The sequence below is a fragment of the Podarcis liolepis genome (assembly GCF_965112155.1).
Source record: "Podarcis liolepis genome assembly, chromosome: 1".
NCBI classification, from domain to species: Eukaryota; Metazoa; Chordata; class Lepidosauria; order Squamata; family Lacertidae; genus Podarcis; species Podarcis liolepis.
The window spans coordinates 15,993,365-16,009,612 of record NC_139554.1 but is presented as its reverse complement, the minus strand read 5'-3'; the positions used below and the strand labels follow the sequence as shown (position 1 = coordinate 16,009,612).

The 16,248-nt window shown below is 44.9% G+C and overlaps 1 protein-coding gene across 1 annotated transcript in view; it reads left to right on the top strand.

The window, feature by feature from the left end:
• TECPR2 (tectonin beta-propeller repeat containing 2) overlaps positions 1 to 16,248 on the top strand; it is a gene marked incomplete at its 5' end in the record, with an annotated part of 55,299 nt that overhangs the window by 34,499 nt on the left and 4,552 nt on the right. The window contains 2 exon segments of the mRNA XM_083516994.1: positions 4,354 to 4,502; positions 15,929 to 16,070. Coding sequence (XP_083373120.1) covers positions 4,354 to 4,502; positions 15,929 to 16,070 — 291 coding nt within the window.

Here is a 16,248-nt window from a genome sequence, read left to right as displayed (position 1 = left end):
TTCCCATTCCCTGCCCTACAGGATGAAGGTAGATCAAGAATTAATGCTATCCTGGCCCACAGAGGATCAGGATGTCTGCCACTTCCCTGTGGCTCTGCCCCACTGCTCCAGCTGTGATAAAACTGGAAAGGGTTTCTTCCCATATGAAGGTGTCCTGCCCACCAGTATCTTGCATGCTTGTGGGTTGCGGTGTGTTAAAGGGAAAACTGGAGGAGCTCATCTTTTTTCAAAAAAAAGCAAGAAGTCTTCTACTTCTGGAAATCAAACTCAAGGCAAGTAACACCTGATGAAATGGCATTAGCAAATAAGAGGCTTAAAATAGCATACCAATAGGTTTTGAGACGTCTCTTGCGCAGATTTCTGAGGCATAGCATTTGACGTGATCAGAGCTGCCCTGTCATATCCCAGAGTTCCAAAAATGAAGCGGGATTCACTTTGACAGTGTGCTAGCAAGCAGAAAGATTTGTTTCTCTGGATGAGCAATTAGCATCAGCTTTGGAGAAAGGAGGAAAAACCCAAGGTGGAATAGGAAAACAAGCCGAAAACGTTACATAAGAGAAGTGCGCATTTGGATATCAGGTTGTGCTGCATATGTAAATAAGTGCCCAGCGATGCAGAGCAGGTGATATGTGACCCCTTGTTCAGAGAGCCCTGATGCTTAGCTAGATCAAAACCAACAGCTGAACCGCTGAGGCCCAAAGCCACCGTGATCCAGTATGTCTGTGCCGGGAAGAGTAACAAGACTTTATTTTAAATAGCGCTGCTGAATGTCAGACCCAGAGGAGCAGCAGAATTATGCTGATGACTCTCTTGCCCACCCCACGGCTATTTTGAGCTGGGCAGGTCTTATGTAACGGTGCTAAAATAAAGATAGAATTCAAGAAGAAACTATATGAGAATAAGCTAGGAGAAGTCAGGTGCTCAACACCTTGATGTTCGAATAAAGCCACTTTAAATCGTCATTTTATCACTTAGCATATTGGTATCCCTTTCAACCTCTAGGGAACCTTGGGACATTTCTGAGCCGCTGCTCTCTCTCCCCCCCCCCCCCATTTTCTCTGTGGTCTCTTTCTTTGACGTACATGTGGGCTTCTCCCATTTGTGCAGAAGTTTCTAGACTGCAAACTCAGGACACAGCTAGTGCCATTTCCCTCAACTGGAGAGATTTTATCTTTGTTCTGTACATGAAGGAAGTGAGCTGAGTTCTTTTGAATACCACAAGATCAACAATGCAGATACATATTTTTTTCCCCCTGATAGGTTTTCCCCTCCGTGAATCCTTTCTTTCTCTCCCTACAGACCTATTACTTAATTCAGTTTATATTTTCTTTCTTTTCTGCCACACACACCTGTGGTGCGAAGGCCTTTTTTTTAAAGCTGCAGTTGCATTAGGGATGTACCTGCATTCTGCCACGGCCATTTTGAGGAGAAGAGCACAGATTCCATTTTTGCACTCAAGAGAGAGAAGCCACGGGTTTGGCTCAGCATGTTGGCCGAACATCAAGTTGTAGTCAAAGTTTGTCCTTGCCTACAGCTCATGGTCAGAAAGGAGAGACCTTCGCCAGGAGCCTCAGTTGGCTTAGCCTAACATGGGATTTTTTAAAAGAGAGAGAGAGAGAGAGAGAGAGAGAGAGAGAAGAGCAAAGTGACTGTGAGCTCTTCTCTGGCATCCCACACATTTGTGTGGCTGAAGTAAGAAGCCATGCTTTGTCTTGCTGTGATGTGAGAACGAAGCCGTTGACAAGAGATGCAAAAAACCCCCTCCACGCCATTGCTGCTCCCATAGAACAGGATGCCGCTTCCAATTCTGTGATACTCAAGAACGTTAGACTACCATCGCATTCTTTTAAAGTGCCTTAAAGAGTTACAAGGGAGGTGGAAATTTGCCTGTCGCTTATGTGGCAAAATGGCATGTTCCTTGCTCGTAGATCTTTTTTATATTTTATTTTTAGTAAATTTTATTTTGCTTTAAACAGATAAATATAAACAACCAAAATTACAAAAAAAATCCTTAATAATAATAATAATAATAATGGAAAAGGCTAAAAAACTACAAAAAATATCAAAGTACGTGGCATAGAACATAAGCCATTATGGGAAAGAAAAAAGAAAAAGGAAATAAGAAGGAGAAGAAAGAAAAAAGGGGAGGGGGGAAATGAGCCAAAACACAAGAAGGCTTGTCTATTGTACGCTTCTGTCAAGGTCACAACAGATCATTATTCTTAACAATTCTCTCTGTCTGCATTCCATAGAATCCCTCATCTTGGTATCAGGGAACATTTCCCTATGCGGTATCATTCTAAACATAACCAGGTCTTTATCGATGTACCCTTATCCCCTAGATAATTATTTAAACTTCCCATTTTCTTTCACCATCTAGTCCTTAACGCAACTCAGTTTTTTAGACTTCTCTTTCTCCCCCATCCAGGTGTTTCTGCTACAAAATACAGAAGCACTAGACATGATAAGGTTGGCCTTGGTTTATAAACTGTAGGTGATTTCCCCTTTTTTCCTTGAAGTGCCTTTTTCAGTGTAAATAGCATAGCTGAAGTTTCTAGGAACAAGTGCTCTCGCTGATGGATGACTGCCTAATGACCTGAGAGAGTTGCTTCACAGCTTTACACTTTTCTATTTCAGTCCTCGGGGAAGCAGCAAAGTTATGATGCTGCCGTACGGCTGAAAATAAAAATAACCTGTTGATGGCACAATCGTTTTTTTGGAGAAGAGCTCCTTACTTGCGTTGCATACTAGAAATGAAAGCAGGCGAACTCTGAAATACTTGTTCCATAGTTCGGCAGCCACTGTTTGCTAGTAACATTTGGAATGTTAACATGTATTTATAGACCTGGTCTGTAAGCACGACCGGCTCCCTGGGAGAGTTCACTTGAGGTCATGTGAAAAGTTGCATCTTTAGTTTAGACCAATCGCATTGCATGAAGGGTCCCGCCCCCACCTGTTCCTCTTTGAAAATCGTTTTAAATGTCAGTGTTTTGTGGACTACATTGTGTCCTGTTATCCTAAGGCACTTCATAGAAGAGACCACAAGAGTCATCTGGTTCAATCTTCTGCAATGCAGGAACATCTTTTGGGCCATTGTGGGGCTCGATCCTGGAAATAAGAGTCTTATGCTGTACCCAGTGAGCTATCCCGCAAACCAGCTTCAGTGTTGGTGCTCACCTTTAAAGCCCTAAACGGCCTTGGTCCAGTATATCTGAAGGATCGCATCCATCCCCATCGTTCTGCCTGGACACTGAGGTCCAGCGCCGAGGGCCTTCTAGCAGCTCCCTCACTGCGAGAAGCAAAGCTACAGGGAACCAGGCAGAGGGCCTTCTCGGTAGTGGCGCCCTCCCATCAGATGTCAAAGAGATTAACAACTACCTGACATTTAGAAGACATCTGAAGGCAGCCCTCTTTAGGGAAGTTTTTAATGTGTGGCATTCTAATGTATTTTTAATCTTTGTTGGAAGCTGCTCAGAGTGGCTGGGGAAACCCAGGCAGATGGGCAGGGTACCAATAATAAAGTATGATGATGATGATGATGATGATGCAGAAAAGGACTCGCTAAACAAGCAGAATCAGCATCTTACATTGCACCTGCCACCAGCCAGCTCTCATACTAGTTTCGCATTGCTAACAAAGTGAAATGTTCTATGCCCTCCTTATGGTAGACATAGTATCTCTTGTGTAAATGATTCAGTTCAGGTGAATTCTCCCAAGTAGTGGCTACACATGGGGTGGGAGCAAGGGAGCCAGTGGATCCTTCTTGCCCGTCTTGCACTCAGACTCTGCAAAAGTCAATGCATGGGTCTAACATCTGCATGAGGGTCTTGCAAACACAAGTCCAACTCGTTTTGTCCGTTCCCTAGATGGCACACAAGATGTCCATGCAGTTCAGGCCTGGATTTTCTGCTGAGAGGGTCCATATTCTCACATACATCCAGTGAGAGGTAATCTGTAGAATTGGAAGAGACCCCAAGGGTCATCTAGTCCAACCCCCTGCAGTACAGGAATCTCAACTAGATCATGCATGACAGGTGGCCATGCAACCTCTGCTTAAGAAAAACCTCCAGGGAAAGAGAGTTCACCGCCCATCGTTTTTCTTTGTAGTCTTAAGTGTCCATGAGAGACACTGATTTTTTTTATTGCAATGGCAGCATTGGGGGAAGGGGTTTCCAGCCCTCCCCTCTCCCCTTGCACCGCTGTCTTCGTGGGCTGACTCCCTTCCTCCTGAAGCTGATTTAGGGGGAAACGCAGAGTAGCTTTGTAGCTCGACCCTAACTAGCGTCATAAATCAGAACTGAAGATGGCTGGTTGAATGACTGGGTGCCCCTCTTCCTCTCTTTTTTCAATTAGGTGCTGTGAAACTTAAAAGTTTGGCATGTGGCAAGCAGCACATCTGGGCCTGTGACAGCGGTGGCGGAATCTACTTCCGGGTTGGGACACAGCCCCTGAACCCCAGTTTGATGCTGCCTGCATGGATCATGATTGAGCCACCAATCCAGGTAGAAAAACAAGTTGCCTTGTTTTTAATTCAAAACCATCAGAATGCCTATATCCAACTGTAAAAGCACGTAAACGTAATAGGCTGTATGGTAACAACTGCAAAGTTATTTGCTAGAAACTACTTCTTAAGAATTAGATAAAGCTTCTCAAAGTGTCAAAATCAACATCGTGACATAATATATTAAAATGTAGGTTATTCAGTTGACAACCAAGTCCAGTACAGTGGTACCTCGGGTTACATACGCTTCAGGTTACATACGCTTCAGGTAACAGACTCTGCTAACCCAGAAATATTACCTCAGGTTAAGAACTTTGCTTCAGGATGAGAACAGAAATCGTGCCGCCGCGGTAGCGGGAGGCCCCATTAGCTAAAGTGGTGCTTCAAGTTAAGAACAGTTTCAGGTTTAAGAACAGACCTTGGGAATGAATTAAGTACTTAACCCGAGGTACCACTGTATGTACAAAATACAAATCCTATTTTGTCAGTGCCGTAATACATTCATTTCTAATTTCTTCATCTTCTCTTGTATTTTACCTCGCCTGAGAACCTGTTACAAATAAGTTCCATGTAGCTGTTATATACAGTACTGAACTATGCACGGCTGATGAAGCCCCTTCGGGCGAAACAGGGGAATATCCAGGAATCCTTCTCTTGTCTGTCTGTGCCAGCATCTACCAGTGCTAGTTTCTTTTGTCTACCAACTTTATCATCTTCATTAGACACTTAGAAGATTATTTCATGTCACTCTTCTAAGGAATACGTCAGACAGAAAAATACAAAAGAGGAGATGAAGAAATCAGAAACGAACGTATTACGGCACTGACAAAATAGGATTTGTATTTTGTACATACTGGACTTGGTTGTCAACTGAATAAGCTACATTTTAATATATTATGTCACAATGTTGATCTTGTTTTTAATTCAGCCACTAATCTTTAGGCCTTCTGACATGAAAAGATCCCAATTCTTCAGTGGCGGCAAGTGAAGATTCTCAGGTCTGGGAAGGCTGTGGGGCAGGAGGGAGGGTTCAGCTATGGACTTAAGGCTGTCATAGACTTGGTAATATTTAGTAGAAGATTGAGATACCAGAATGAACCCTGGTGTGCATGGTCAGAGCACCATTCTGTCTTTCCAGCATAGATCCTAGCTGAATTCCTGCATCTGTTTTTGAAGTGGACGGTGGGGTAGCCTTTAATGGGGGAAAACTGGACTTTCGTAGCTGGAGGTGAACTTGATACAGTGGTACCTCGCAAGATGAATGCCTCGGAAGACGAAAAACGCACAAGACGAAAGAGTTTTTCGTTTTTTGAGTTGCTTCGCAAGACGAATTTCCCTATGGGCTTCCTTCGCAAGACGAAAACGTCTTGCAAGTTTGTTTCCTTTTTCTTAAAACCGCTTGAAGAGGTGCAGTTGCGACTTGACCGTGCTTCGCAAGATGAAAAATTCGCAAGACGAAAAAAATCGCAGAACGAATTAATTTCGTCTTGCGAGGCACCACTGTACTAATAATCTTTTCCAACCTGGTTTCTCCTCCTGTCTTGATATCCCCCCCCCAAAAAAACTGGAAATTCTTTCTTTCTTGCCAAACATCAGCAATGCAAGCCTAATGCAGTTGATCTCAAAGAGCAAAGAATTCAGGCTATTCCCCGCCCCCAACCTTCCAGAGAAGTAATCTCTTGGTTACGTAATAGCATCTGGGAGAATTCCAGTTCATTAGGCCAAATGGGTACAAGAAAATGTAAAAAAGTGCAACTTCATATCGCCTAACGCCCCAAAGCCCAGCTCAAATCTAGCTTTCGGCCAACAGATGTTAGCAGGCGAGTGTCTTATTAGCAAGTCATTCAGCAAGCTTTGCAGAACCCCAGTTAATGTCATTTGGGCTGCACCTCACTGACTTGACCTAGGAGGTTACGTTACATCATGTTCACAGCAATGGGCAAAAGAAGGGATGGCACAGAGCAGGCAGGGAGGGTGAGAGAGGGGTGTTGCCAAGGCTTTCAGTGGCTTCAGGTACAACCCTGCTCTCAGAATACAGCCTCTGCCATCAGTGAGGCAGGACAGCCTGATCCTTCAGCCAGACAGAATAATTTGCTGTGTCTCAGAACTCGTGAGTCATGAAATTTGCCTGCAAGTGGCTGAATTTTCGTCTTTAGCTGCACCGCTTGTGTAACACTCCAAAATTCTAGGGCAACACGACTTCTGTCAGGGTTGATACGGATCATAAATCTGTCGCCTAAAATAACATCGCCTTTCTTGGATTTTCGCCGGCGATTTGAGTAACTAGACCTTACCTCTCCTTGTGAATCTGAGCCTTGGCTTTAAATGCTGGCTTATAACTGATAAATGTGCACATGCTCCTTTCATCGTGTTCTCTCCGCAGCTTGTGGGATGACTCCCGACCCCTCTCATGTGAAAGCAGATCGGCTGTTTACCATCCTGTTTTTCTGTTTGCTGAGCCGAGATCAGCGGTCAGCAAAATGATAGGCCGGGGAGCTATTAAAATGGGGAACAGTTGTTTATCACAACATAGCCTGTTCTGCTCTGGACTTCTAACAGTATACAAACAAGCTGTCAGAATGCCCTTTTGCTCTGTGAGAAGTGCACTTTTAAATCTCTTGTCAGGTTTGAGAAAAAGTCTGTTCTCTGCTCCGGCATTTGAGCATCCCAGAAGTACCGTATTTTTTGCTCTATAAGACGAACCAGACCACAAGACGCACCTCGTTTTTGGAGGAGGAAAACAAGAAAAAAAATATTCTGAATCCCAGAAGCCAGAACAGCAAGAGGGATCGCTGCGCAGTGAAAGCAGCAATCCCTCTTGCTGTTCTGGCTTCTGGGATAGCTGCGCAGCCTGCATTCACTCCATAAGACGCACACACATTTCCCCTTACTTTTTAGGAGGGAAAAAGTGAGTCTTATAGAGCAAAAAAATACGGTAAATCCATTGTCTCTTTGTTTTCATTCATCACAATGGCATTTCTATACTTTTACCATGTAAATCAGATTTTGTTCAACTTATAAATATTAGGGGTGTGGGGTGTGTGTGTGTGTGTGTGTGTGTGTATTTACAGCACACTCTTGTTGGGTAGAATGAAGTCCTTTTGTTTTATTCCTTTAGCAATTCTAGTAATCTGTAGGCATAATAGATGGGGAGAGGAGTAGTAGTAGTAGTAGTAGTAGTAGTAATCACCATCATAATCATCAGACACCCCATTAAAAATGCACTGGGTGTCTGATTCTGATGATGTTTAATATATGATTGTGTTTAGTTCCCAGTGCATTTTAATGGGATGTCTGATCCTGATGATCACAGCATAAAATTGCAATACAAAAAGCACAAAATGCATGATTTAAAAAAAAAAGAACAGAATCAAACCAATAACTCTCTCCCCTCCCAGAACACATTTAAAAGGGCATTGAATGTCAATCAGCCAAAGGCCTGGTTGAAGAGGAACGTTTTCACCTGGCGCCTAAAAGTGTCTAATGATGCTTCCATGATATGGTTGTTTCACGTTTTTGAATGTGTTTCTTCACTTTTATGGCCTTGGGTTCTGAGTTTAACCTGAGGGAAGTTTGCAGGAGGGTTTCCAATTCCTGCAGCTACCTGGATCCCTCCCTCAGAGCCCCTCCAGGTGGGATGGTGGGAGAGGGTCTCCTGGAGACTTTCCTTCCAAGAACATCCTTAGATTGATTTATCTTTGCATCCGATAATTTCCACCCCCGCTTGTCTCTCAGTGCTGTGCTTAAGTCAGAAAATGTGCACTATTTAGTATGGCAAGACAGAGACATGCATCTGTGAAAGTGTTCTTCAATGACTCATCCCTGTTTTATCAAGGGCTCATGTGGATATCTGTTGTTGTTGTTGTTGTTGTTGTTGTTTTATTATGCATTGCCTTCGACGTGAAGGTCCCTAGGCGATTTGCATAGAAAGAAAGCCCACTGCGTTTTGGTGCCTAGGCAGCAAATCTAACTATTACTTCCCATGATGGTAAAAATGAAATAATAAACAACTTAATTCACAGTTACAGATAGGTAGCCGTGTTGGTCTGCCATAGTCAAAATAAAAAAAATCCTTTCAGTAGCACCTTAAAGACCAACTAAGTTAGTTCTTGGTATGAGCTTTCGTGTGCATGCACACTTCTTCAGATACACTTCAGGTAGTGTATCTGAAGAAGTGTGCTTGCACACGAAAGCTCATACCAAGAACTAACTTAGTTGGTCTTTAAGGTGCTACTGGAAGGAATTTTTTTATTTTAACTTAATTCACAATTAGCTTCTCTTGCTCCGTCCTGCTTAAAGCTAAGACTGACTCCGGCTTTAAAGAGAGAGAGGCAAGAATCCTTAATAAAACGAGTGTTGCCTTGTTTGTGCAGGGTGGGCGGTTTATCCTAATTTTGGTGTTGGAATATGTTTTTCGTAGCTTTTTTAGTTTCCTACTGTGCCTCAGGGGCAGGAGGCGGGAGGCGGTGGCTCAAGTAAGAGAAAAGGGAACAGCTGATGGATGATCCACTCTTTCCAATTCTCAGGTGTTCTTGATCTTTATCTCAGATGACACAGGGAATGTAAACAGTGCTGTAAATAAACAGCAGCAGCTTGAAAGGGGATCCAGGAGAGATGCTTAACTAAACTGGAGTGTGAGTGAGCAAGGTGACTCATGTGGGCCTCTTGCATTTGGAATTTCTTAAGGCATTGGGGGATTCTGTGCCATGACTCTGATGATGAAACATCCCATCAGTACCTACTAGAGTAGACACTTGACAGGTATTTTAGCGCCTCACCCTGTACCAAAAAAAAGCCATACCTACAAAAGGAGTGAGAAAGTGACCTCTATTTAGAGCCAGTGTGGTTTAGTGGATGAAAGACCCCTGTTCAAATTCACACTAGGCCACAAAGGTTACTGGCATAACGTTGATCCAGTCGCTATCATTCTTGCCCAGCCCGCCTCGCAAGGTTGCTGTGAGGATACAAAGGAGATGGGATGGAAGCACCCTCGCTAGAAAGGAGTAGAATAAAAATTTGAGTACAGTGGTGCCCCGCAAGACGAATGCCTCGCAAGACGGAAAACCCGCTAGACGAAAGGGTTTTCCGTTTTGGAGGTGCTTCGCAAAATGAATTTCCTATGGGCTTGCTTCGCAAGACGACAATGTCTTGCGAGTTCCTGCGGGGGTTTTTTCCCCTCCCCCCCTTTTTCCCAAGCCGCTAAGCCGCTTATCAGCTGATGCGAAGCCACTTAACAGCTGATCCGCTAAGCCGCTTAGCAGCTGATCCGCTAAACTGCTTATCAGCTGATCCGCTAAGCCGCTGATAGCGCTAAGCCGCTAATGGGCTTGCTTCGCAAGACGAAAAAACCGCAAGACGAAGAGACTCGTGGAACGGATTCTTTTCGTCTTGCGAGGCACCACTGTAATAACATGAATATTGAACTGTAAGAGCCTAACATATTGATAGGTAATATAACGCAGACACACACCCCAAAAATGTTGGTGTACTACTGTTGTAAACAAAATCTGCCCTTCTTCCCTTATGGGGTATCCAAGAGCCTGTATAGAGTCCTTACGTGTGTTCCCTGTTGGTAGGAGAAAATAACAGATGCCAACCAGAGAATATTGAGAAGCAAAGCAGCTAGTAAGCCTGGTCTTTATTAAAGCTGTAGCAGCAGGGTGCTCCCTGCACACGCAGGAAAGGAGGAGGACCCAGAACCCAGGTGTGCCCACCCTTATTTTTAAATTCCCTGCCCTGGAGCTCAAGACCACCCCTCCATACATCATACATACATCACAGAAGGGGTGTAACCCAAGACCACCCCCCACAAACATCAGACCTACATCACAGAAAAGGTGGTCTACAACAGAAATTTGAATGTTGTTGTTTTTCCTGTCTGCCCGGTTATCTGATAATTATCTGATTGCCTTTCCTGGTAGTCTGCCCATTCCTTTGAGATGGTGATTACCCAATTCCTGAGACAATGGGAATGTTCCCTCACCCCCTCCCTCCTTGCAGAGAAAACATTTGGTCAGTTTGGGAGTCAAAATGGTTTCAGGACTGTCTTCTTGTGCTGCTCCAGACTTGAGGTCCACACATCTATGCACGCGCCTGGCTGGCACATTCACGAACATTTATTATATATATAAGACCTTAATTTTTTTATTACACTACAACTCCTTTCATCCCTGGACATTGGCTTATGGGAGTTGTTGTTTAGCAATGCTTGGAGAGCCACCTGTTAGCTAGTCCTGCTATAATGAATCTAAAAGCTAAAACTGTAATGGAGGGATGCGGGGGAGGTCTGTGAAGGGGTCTCCAAGGTTATTTTTAAAAGATCAAAGGAGATATGCAGGGTGCGTTTGCCAGGCAAGTTTCAAGGTTCCTCTCTCAAACCGCTCCCCTAATCCTTGCACTGATTACCAAAATGAAATCTCTCACAGGTTCACACACACAATTCCCTTTGCCTTGTGGGCAGTGCCGGATTTACGTATAAGCTAAACAAGCTGTAGCTTTGGGGCCCCCCCAAAAAAATTAAAGGAAAAAAACAACAATGTACATTTCCAGTCCAAAATATAGGATAAAAAACAAATTACTTTGTTTACATTTTGTTATGTGCAAATGGCTTTAGATACCTATTAGGTCGATAAATTACCATATAGCATATATTCAACACAAAAACCAGCAACCATTTGTTGTTGACAAAGGACAGCTGGACGTATAAAGGGCTCCATTACCTTCAGTAGCTTAGGGCCTCATCAAACCTAAATCCTGCCCTGCTTATGGTTACCTGCATATTTTGCAACATTGGGCAAATAATAGCTTGGACATGGGGACAAAAGGCTAATGTCTTCCTTCCTGCAGCACTGCGGTGCTGATCTGACTCTCAGCTACAGCTGCTTGGATCTATTCTTTATTGTTAAGGGACATCCTGGTTGTGGATCTCCCACAACACACCCACCCAATGTGGCTACAAGGCAGGATCCTAACAAATGGAAGATTTAGTGGCATAGACATGACAAGCGGCGTGTGCATAAGGTCCCAGGCTCAGTATCCATTAAAAGGATCAAGTAGCAGGTGATGGGATAATTGCTCTATCTGTTGAGAAACTGAAGAACTGCTTGTTGCCGGGGAAAGGAGGCAATACTGGCCTCCTATAAAGACTGGCAGGGACGCGGGTGGCGCTGTGGGTTAAACCACAGAGCCTAGGACTTGCTGATCAGAAGGTTGGCGGTTCGAATCCCCGCGACGGGGTGAGCTCCCGTTGCTCGGTCCCAGCTCCTGCCAAGCTAGCAGTTCAAAAGCACGTCAAAGTGCAAGTAGATAAATAGGTACCGCTCTGGCGGGAAGGTAAACGGCGTTTCCGTGCGCTGCTCTGGTTCGCCAGAAGTGGCTTAGTCATGCTGGCCACATGACCCAGAAGCTGTATGCCAGTTCCCTTGGCCAATAAAGCGAGATGAGCGCCGCAACCCCACAGTCGGCCACGACTGGACCTAATGGTCAGGGGTCCCTTTACCTTTACCTTTATAAAGACTGGCCTCCAGTGTCCCTGCAATAGACATGTGCCCTGCCCCTTCTTCATGCCTCACTATGAAGATCAGCGTGCACATGGTTCCCCAGAAGTCTTCCATTCAGAAGCTGGGCAATCTCAGACATGCTCATCTTTGCAGCTGTTCAGGGTGCCTCAGACCATGCACGAGTCTCTCTGGTTGCCTGGACACGTGAGTGCGGTTTGCAGATGGGTGCCAAAATCATCCCCAGGAATGCAGAGCTGAAGGGAAGCATGCTCGGCTTTCTACCACTGAACATAAAAGCCACAAAGAGGTTCCTCCCAGGAAGAACATCATAGCAATGGGAATAATAATAATAGTAATAATTATTTATTATTTATACCCCGCCCATCTGGCTGGGCTTCCCCAGCCACTCTGGGCAGCTACCAACAAAATATTAAAATACCATAATGCATCAAACATGAAAAGCTTCCCTAAAGAGGGCTGCCTTCAGATGTCTTCTAAAAGTCTGGTAGTTGTTTATCTCTTTGACATCTGATGGGAGGGTGTTCCACAGGGCAGGCGCCACTACCGAGAAGGCCCTCTGCCTGGTTCCCTGTAGCTTTGCTTCTCGCAGAGAGGGAACCACCAGAAGGCCCTCGGCGCTGGACCTCAGCGTCCGGGCTGAACGATGGGGGTGGAGACGCTCCTTCAGGTATACTGGACTGAGGCCTAGCCCTATCAATTGGCCAGAAATGGAGCAGCTGCAGAGAGCTTGCTTCGTTCTTCCTTGCCAGAAAGCAGGAGTGCCTGGGTGTTGCTGTTTTCCCCTCCTCCCTCCCTGTCACTTTCTCCTTTTGTGCCATGTCTTGTGTATTGCACAAGGAGCATGGAATCGCAGAATTGTAGAGTTGGAAGGGAACCCCGAGGGCTATCTAGTCCAACCCCCTGCAGTGCAGGAATCTTTTGCCCAGCATGGGGCTCGAACCCACAACCCTGAAAAATTCAGAGTCTCATGCTCTACCAACTGAGCCGTCATCTTGTTACTGATCATTGTAACCCCTTTCTGGAGACCTTTTCAGCTGGAGAGCAGGGTAAAAATACTTTATTGCCGTTAGGTCAAGGAATATATGGGCTTTAAAAAAATATTATTTTAATAGAGTGGGGTGAGCACAGGAGAAGGTGCATGCAGCAGAGCAGAGTGTGGATCTGTTTAAGGGTTTTCAGAGGACACCCACGTGTCTGCCTAAGCACATGTTCAAACTTGCAGCACTAAATTTTCCTCCAGGCGCCCAGTTGTACTTTTGGGAATGAAGCTTGTAAAATGAGATTGCAGGATAAAGGTCAGCGATGGGCCTTCTCACGCATCCTGCCTCGAGTGATTCCCAGTGTAGCCCCTGTTTGGTGGTCTCTTTGAGACGAGGAGCCTTTGGATGAAGGGCTAGCTCATCTTGCTTGTGCCCCCCACATTTGACTGCTTTTTCATTCCTTCTTTCTTTCTCTCTTTTTTGCTCACTTCCCTTTTCATCTTTCAAGCCTTCTTTTCACAACATGCATGTTGGGAATGCACGAATGGCTTATTAAAGGCTGGAAAGGATTTCTAAATAATTATCCCGAGTTTGGAGTGATAAAAGTACTGTTTCTGAACATTTCCGGGCAGGATTTGACCTGTGCAAGGACATCTGATTGGACAACAGGGCTCCCCTACCTTCTCCTGCCCCCCATGGATGCCCTGGATCTCCCAGAATAATGTGGGTGGCGGGGCGGAGGGTTTTTCTATATTATATATTTTGTCATCTCAGTTTGTATTTTTCTGTTGCAAACTGACATCATAATTGAAATACTTTATTGTCACTTGTACAACTTGTATACGGTGAGATTACACGAGCACCCCCCACTCAGCTCTCTTAGTCTTAATTCCCCTCGTTTACTGACGCACACCCACCAAACCCAAAAGTCAGTTGCCCTGTTGTTATCTTTTCATTCAGCAGCCTAACAGCCCATGGATAGAAGCTGTTCTTTACCCTGTTGGTGCGACTAATCATGCTTCTTCTATATCTTCTGCCTGAGGGCAGGAGATCAAGAAAGTGCCGGCCAGGGTGTGAATCATCCCTGAGAATTTTCCTCACTCTCCTGAGGCAACGTTCTTCCACTATTTCATCCAGCAGATTCACGGGACAGCCCATAATATCTTGAGCTGTATTCACCACCCTCTGTAGGCACTTCCTATCAGTTGATGTCAAACCAGCGTACCACACCGTGATGCAGTATGAAAGGACACTTTCTATTGTGGACCAGTAGAAGGAGATCATTAAATGTTGATTGACATTGTTCTTTCTCAATACTCTGAGGAGAAGGAGTCTCTGTTGGGCTTTCTTAACCACCTGGGTTGTGTTGATTTTCCAAGTAAGGTCTTCACTGAGATAAACTCCTAGGAATTTAAAGGAAGAGACTCTCTCCACACAGCCCTCCACACAGGGCTAAGAACGTCCTGACACCTGTCCTCCACCTCATCCCCAATGCATAGTCATCCAAACATTTAAACCTCATCGATAGCTAAAACCAGGGTGGAGAGCCAGAAGCTGAATGCGGCCCTGCAGGCTCTCAGTCTGGCCCTTGGCACTCTCCATAAGCCACAGCCTCTCCCTAGGCCATGCCCCTCATGGCTTCTGCTCTGCTGCCACCTTGAATGTTTTTACCTGGTTGTAATGTGTCCTTGGACAGCAAATAGATTCTTGCTTGCCTGCGTAGAAACCTCAGGCTTTTGGGTGTCTGGAATTTAGCCTCTTGCACAAAGGTAATAATCTCCCTTCATCACCCACCCCCTTCTCATTTCCCCCAGCGCCACCTGCGCCAGCTTGTAGCCCCAGGAGGGTTCCCTATTAGGGCGTGGGGCCCTCTGACTGAAAGCCTGGGAGGGGTCCCTAGGGCAAGAGCAGAATTCAGGGTGACTCGCACGCTGCCGCCGTCGTGGCAGTGCAAAGTAGCAGGGCAGAAGCAGAGATCACACACCCAGAAACTTAGTTGATCTTGTAGTTCTGATCACACAGCACAGGAGAAGGGATCTTTGGGTCGCTTGCCAGTTTGAGCTGGAGGAGAGAGCTTTTCATCCCAATCGCTATGATCAGATTCTGACTGGAAAGGGGATGAGATTCTTTGGCTCCTAATACACTCAGCATCCATTCTCCCGGTAGCCATAATTTCGCTAAAGGCTAAGATACAGAGTGTAGATCGAGTTGTGTAGAATGGTGATAATTCAGATAGGCAGCTTTTTACTCCAGAGCACAATGCCTATGTATTCTATAATGCGGAAATAATAGGGAGCCGAAAGAATCAAAAGGCATTGACACTGCAAATAGCAAGGGCTTGTGCGCATGTATCATATTTGGATGTATTCTGCATTATTTGATATTTAAATTGAAACACGATGGGAAACTTCTGGAGGATGCAGTCATGAAAAATGAAATGTGTGTGTGTCAGAGAGCGAGAGACGGAGAGAAGAGAATCTTTTTGTAAGAACAGTATGACATGGAGTCTCTCGCCTACCATATTTCTCTTTCCATGACAGACTTGCTTCCTGTTGCACTTAAGGGAAATTTGGCACCGGGTTCAGAGTTTAAAACAGAAGCATTACATAAATATCATTAGTTACTTTGGGTTTTTGGAGAAAGTGATATTGAGACTGCATTTTACGGGTGTTTTTTGCCTTCCCAGAGGCGAAATGGAATGTTATCTATCGTAATTTGCTTTGAGTTTGCTTTCTGCAATAAATAACAATAATGCTACTTTTCCGAGGCTCTTTTGACTGCCAATATACATCCAGCACTTTCTCTCCACTCCTTCCAGCAGTTCATCTTTAATTTAATTTCCCGCCTCTCAGTCAGTGCCGATCCATTAGAGAGGGTTTGTATCAAACGGCAGAGGATGACATTGACCGTTGTATTATCTTTTGCAGCCAGTTGGAGTCAACTTGGTTAGTGTGTTCTCAAGTCCCAACGATCAGAGCCTGTGGGCGATCGACAACAAATGGAACGTCCATGTTCGCACGGGGATTACAGAGGAGATGCCTGTAGGCACAGATTGGGAACAGGTTCCAGGTGAGAATATTTTGCCTTCATCATTTGGTCGCTGTTGAAATGCCACTGGGAAATGTGTAACGTCCCTTTCCCCCATGAAATTAGAAGCAGAGGAAAAAGTAGAAGCAGTGTATCACTTTTCTCCTCCTCCCTGCCTTCTTGTTGGATTTCCCTTTACTGACTCTATATTTTGCTTTGT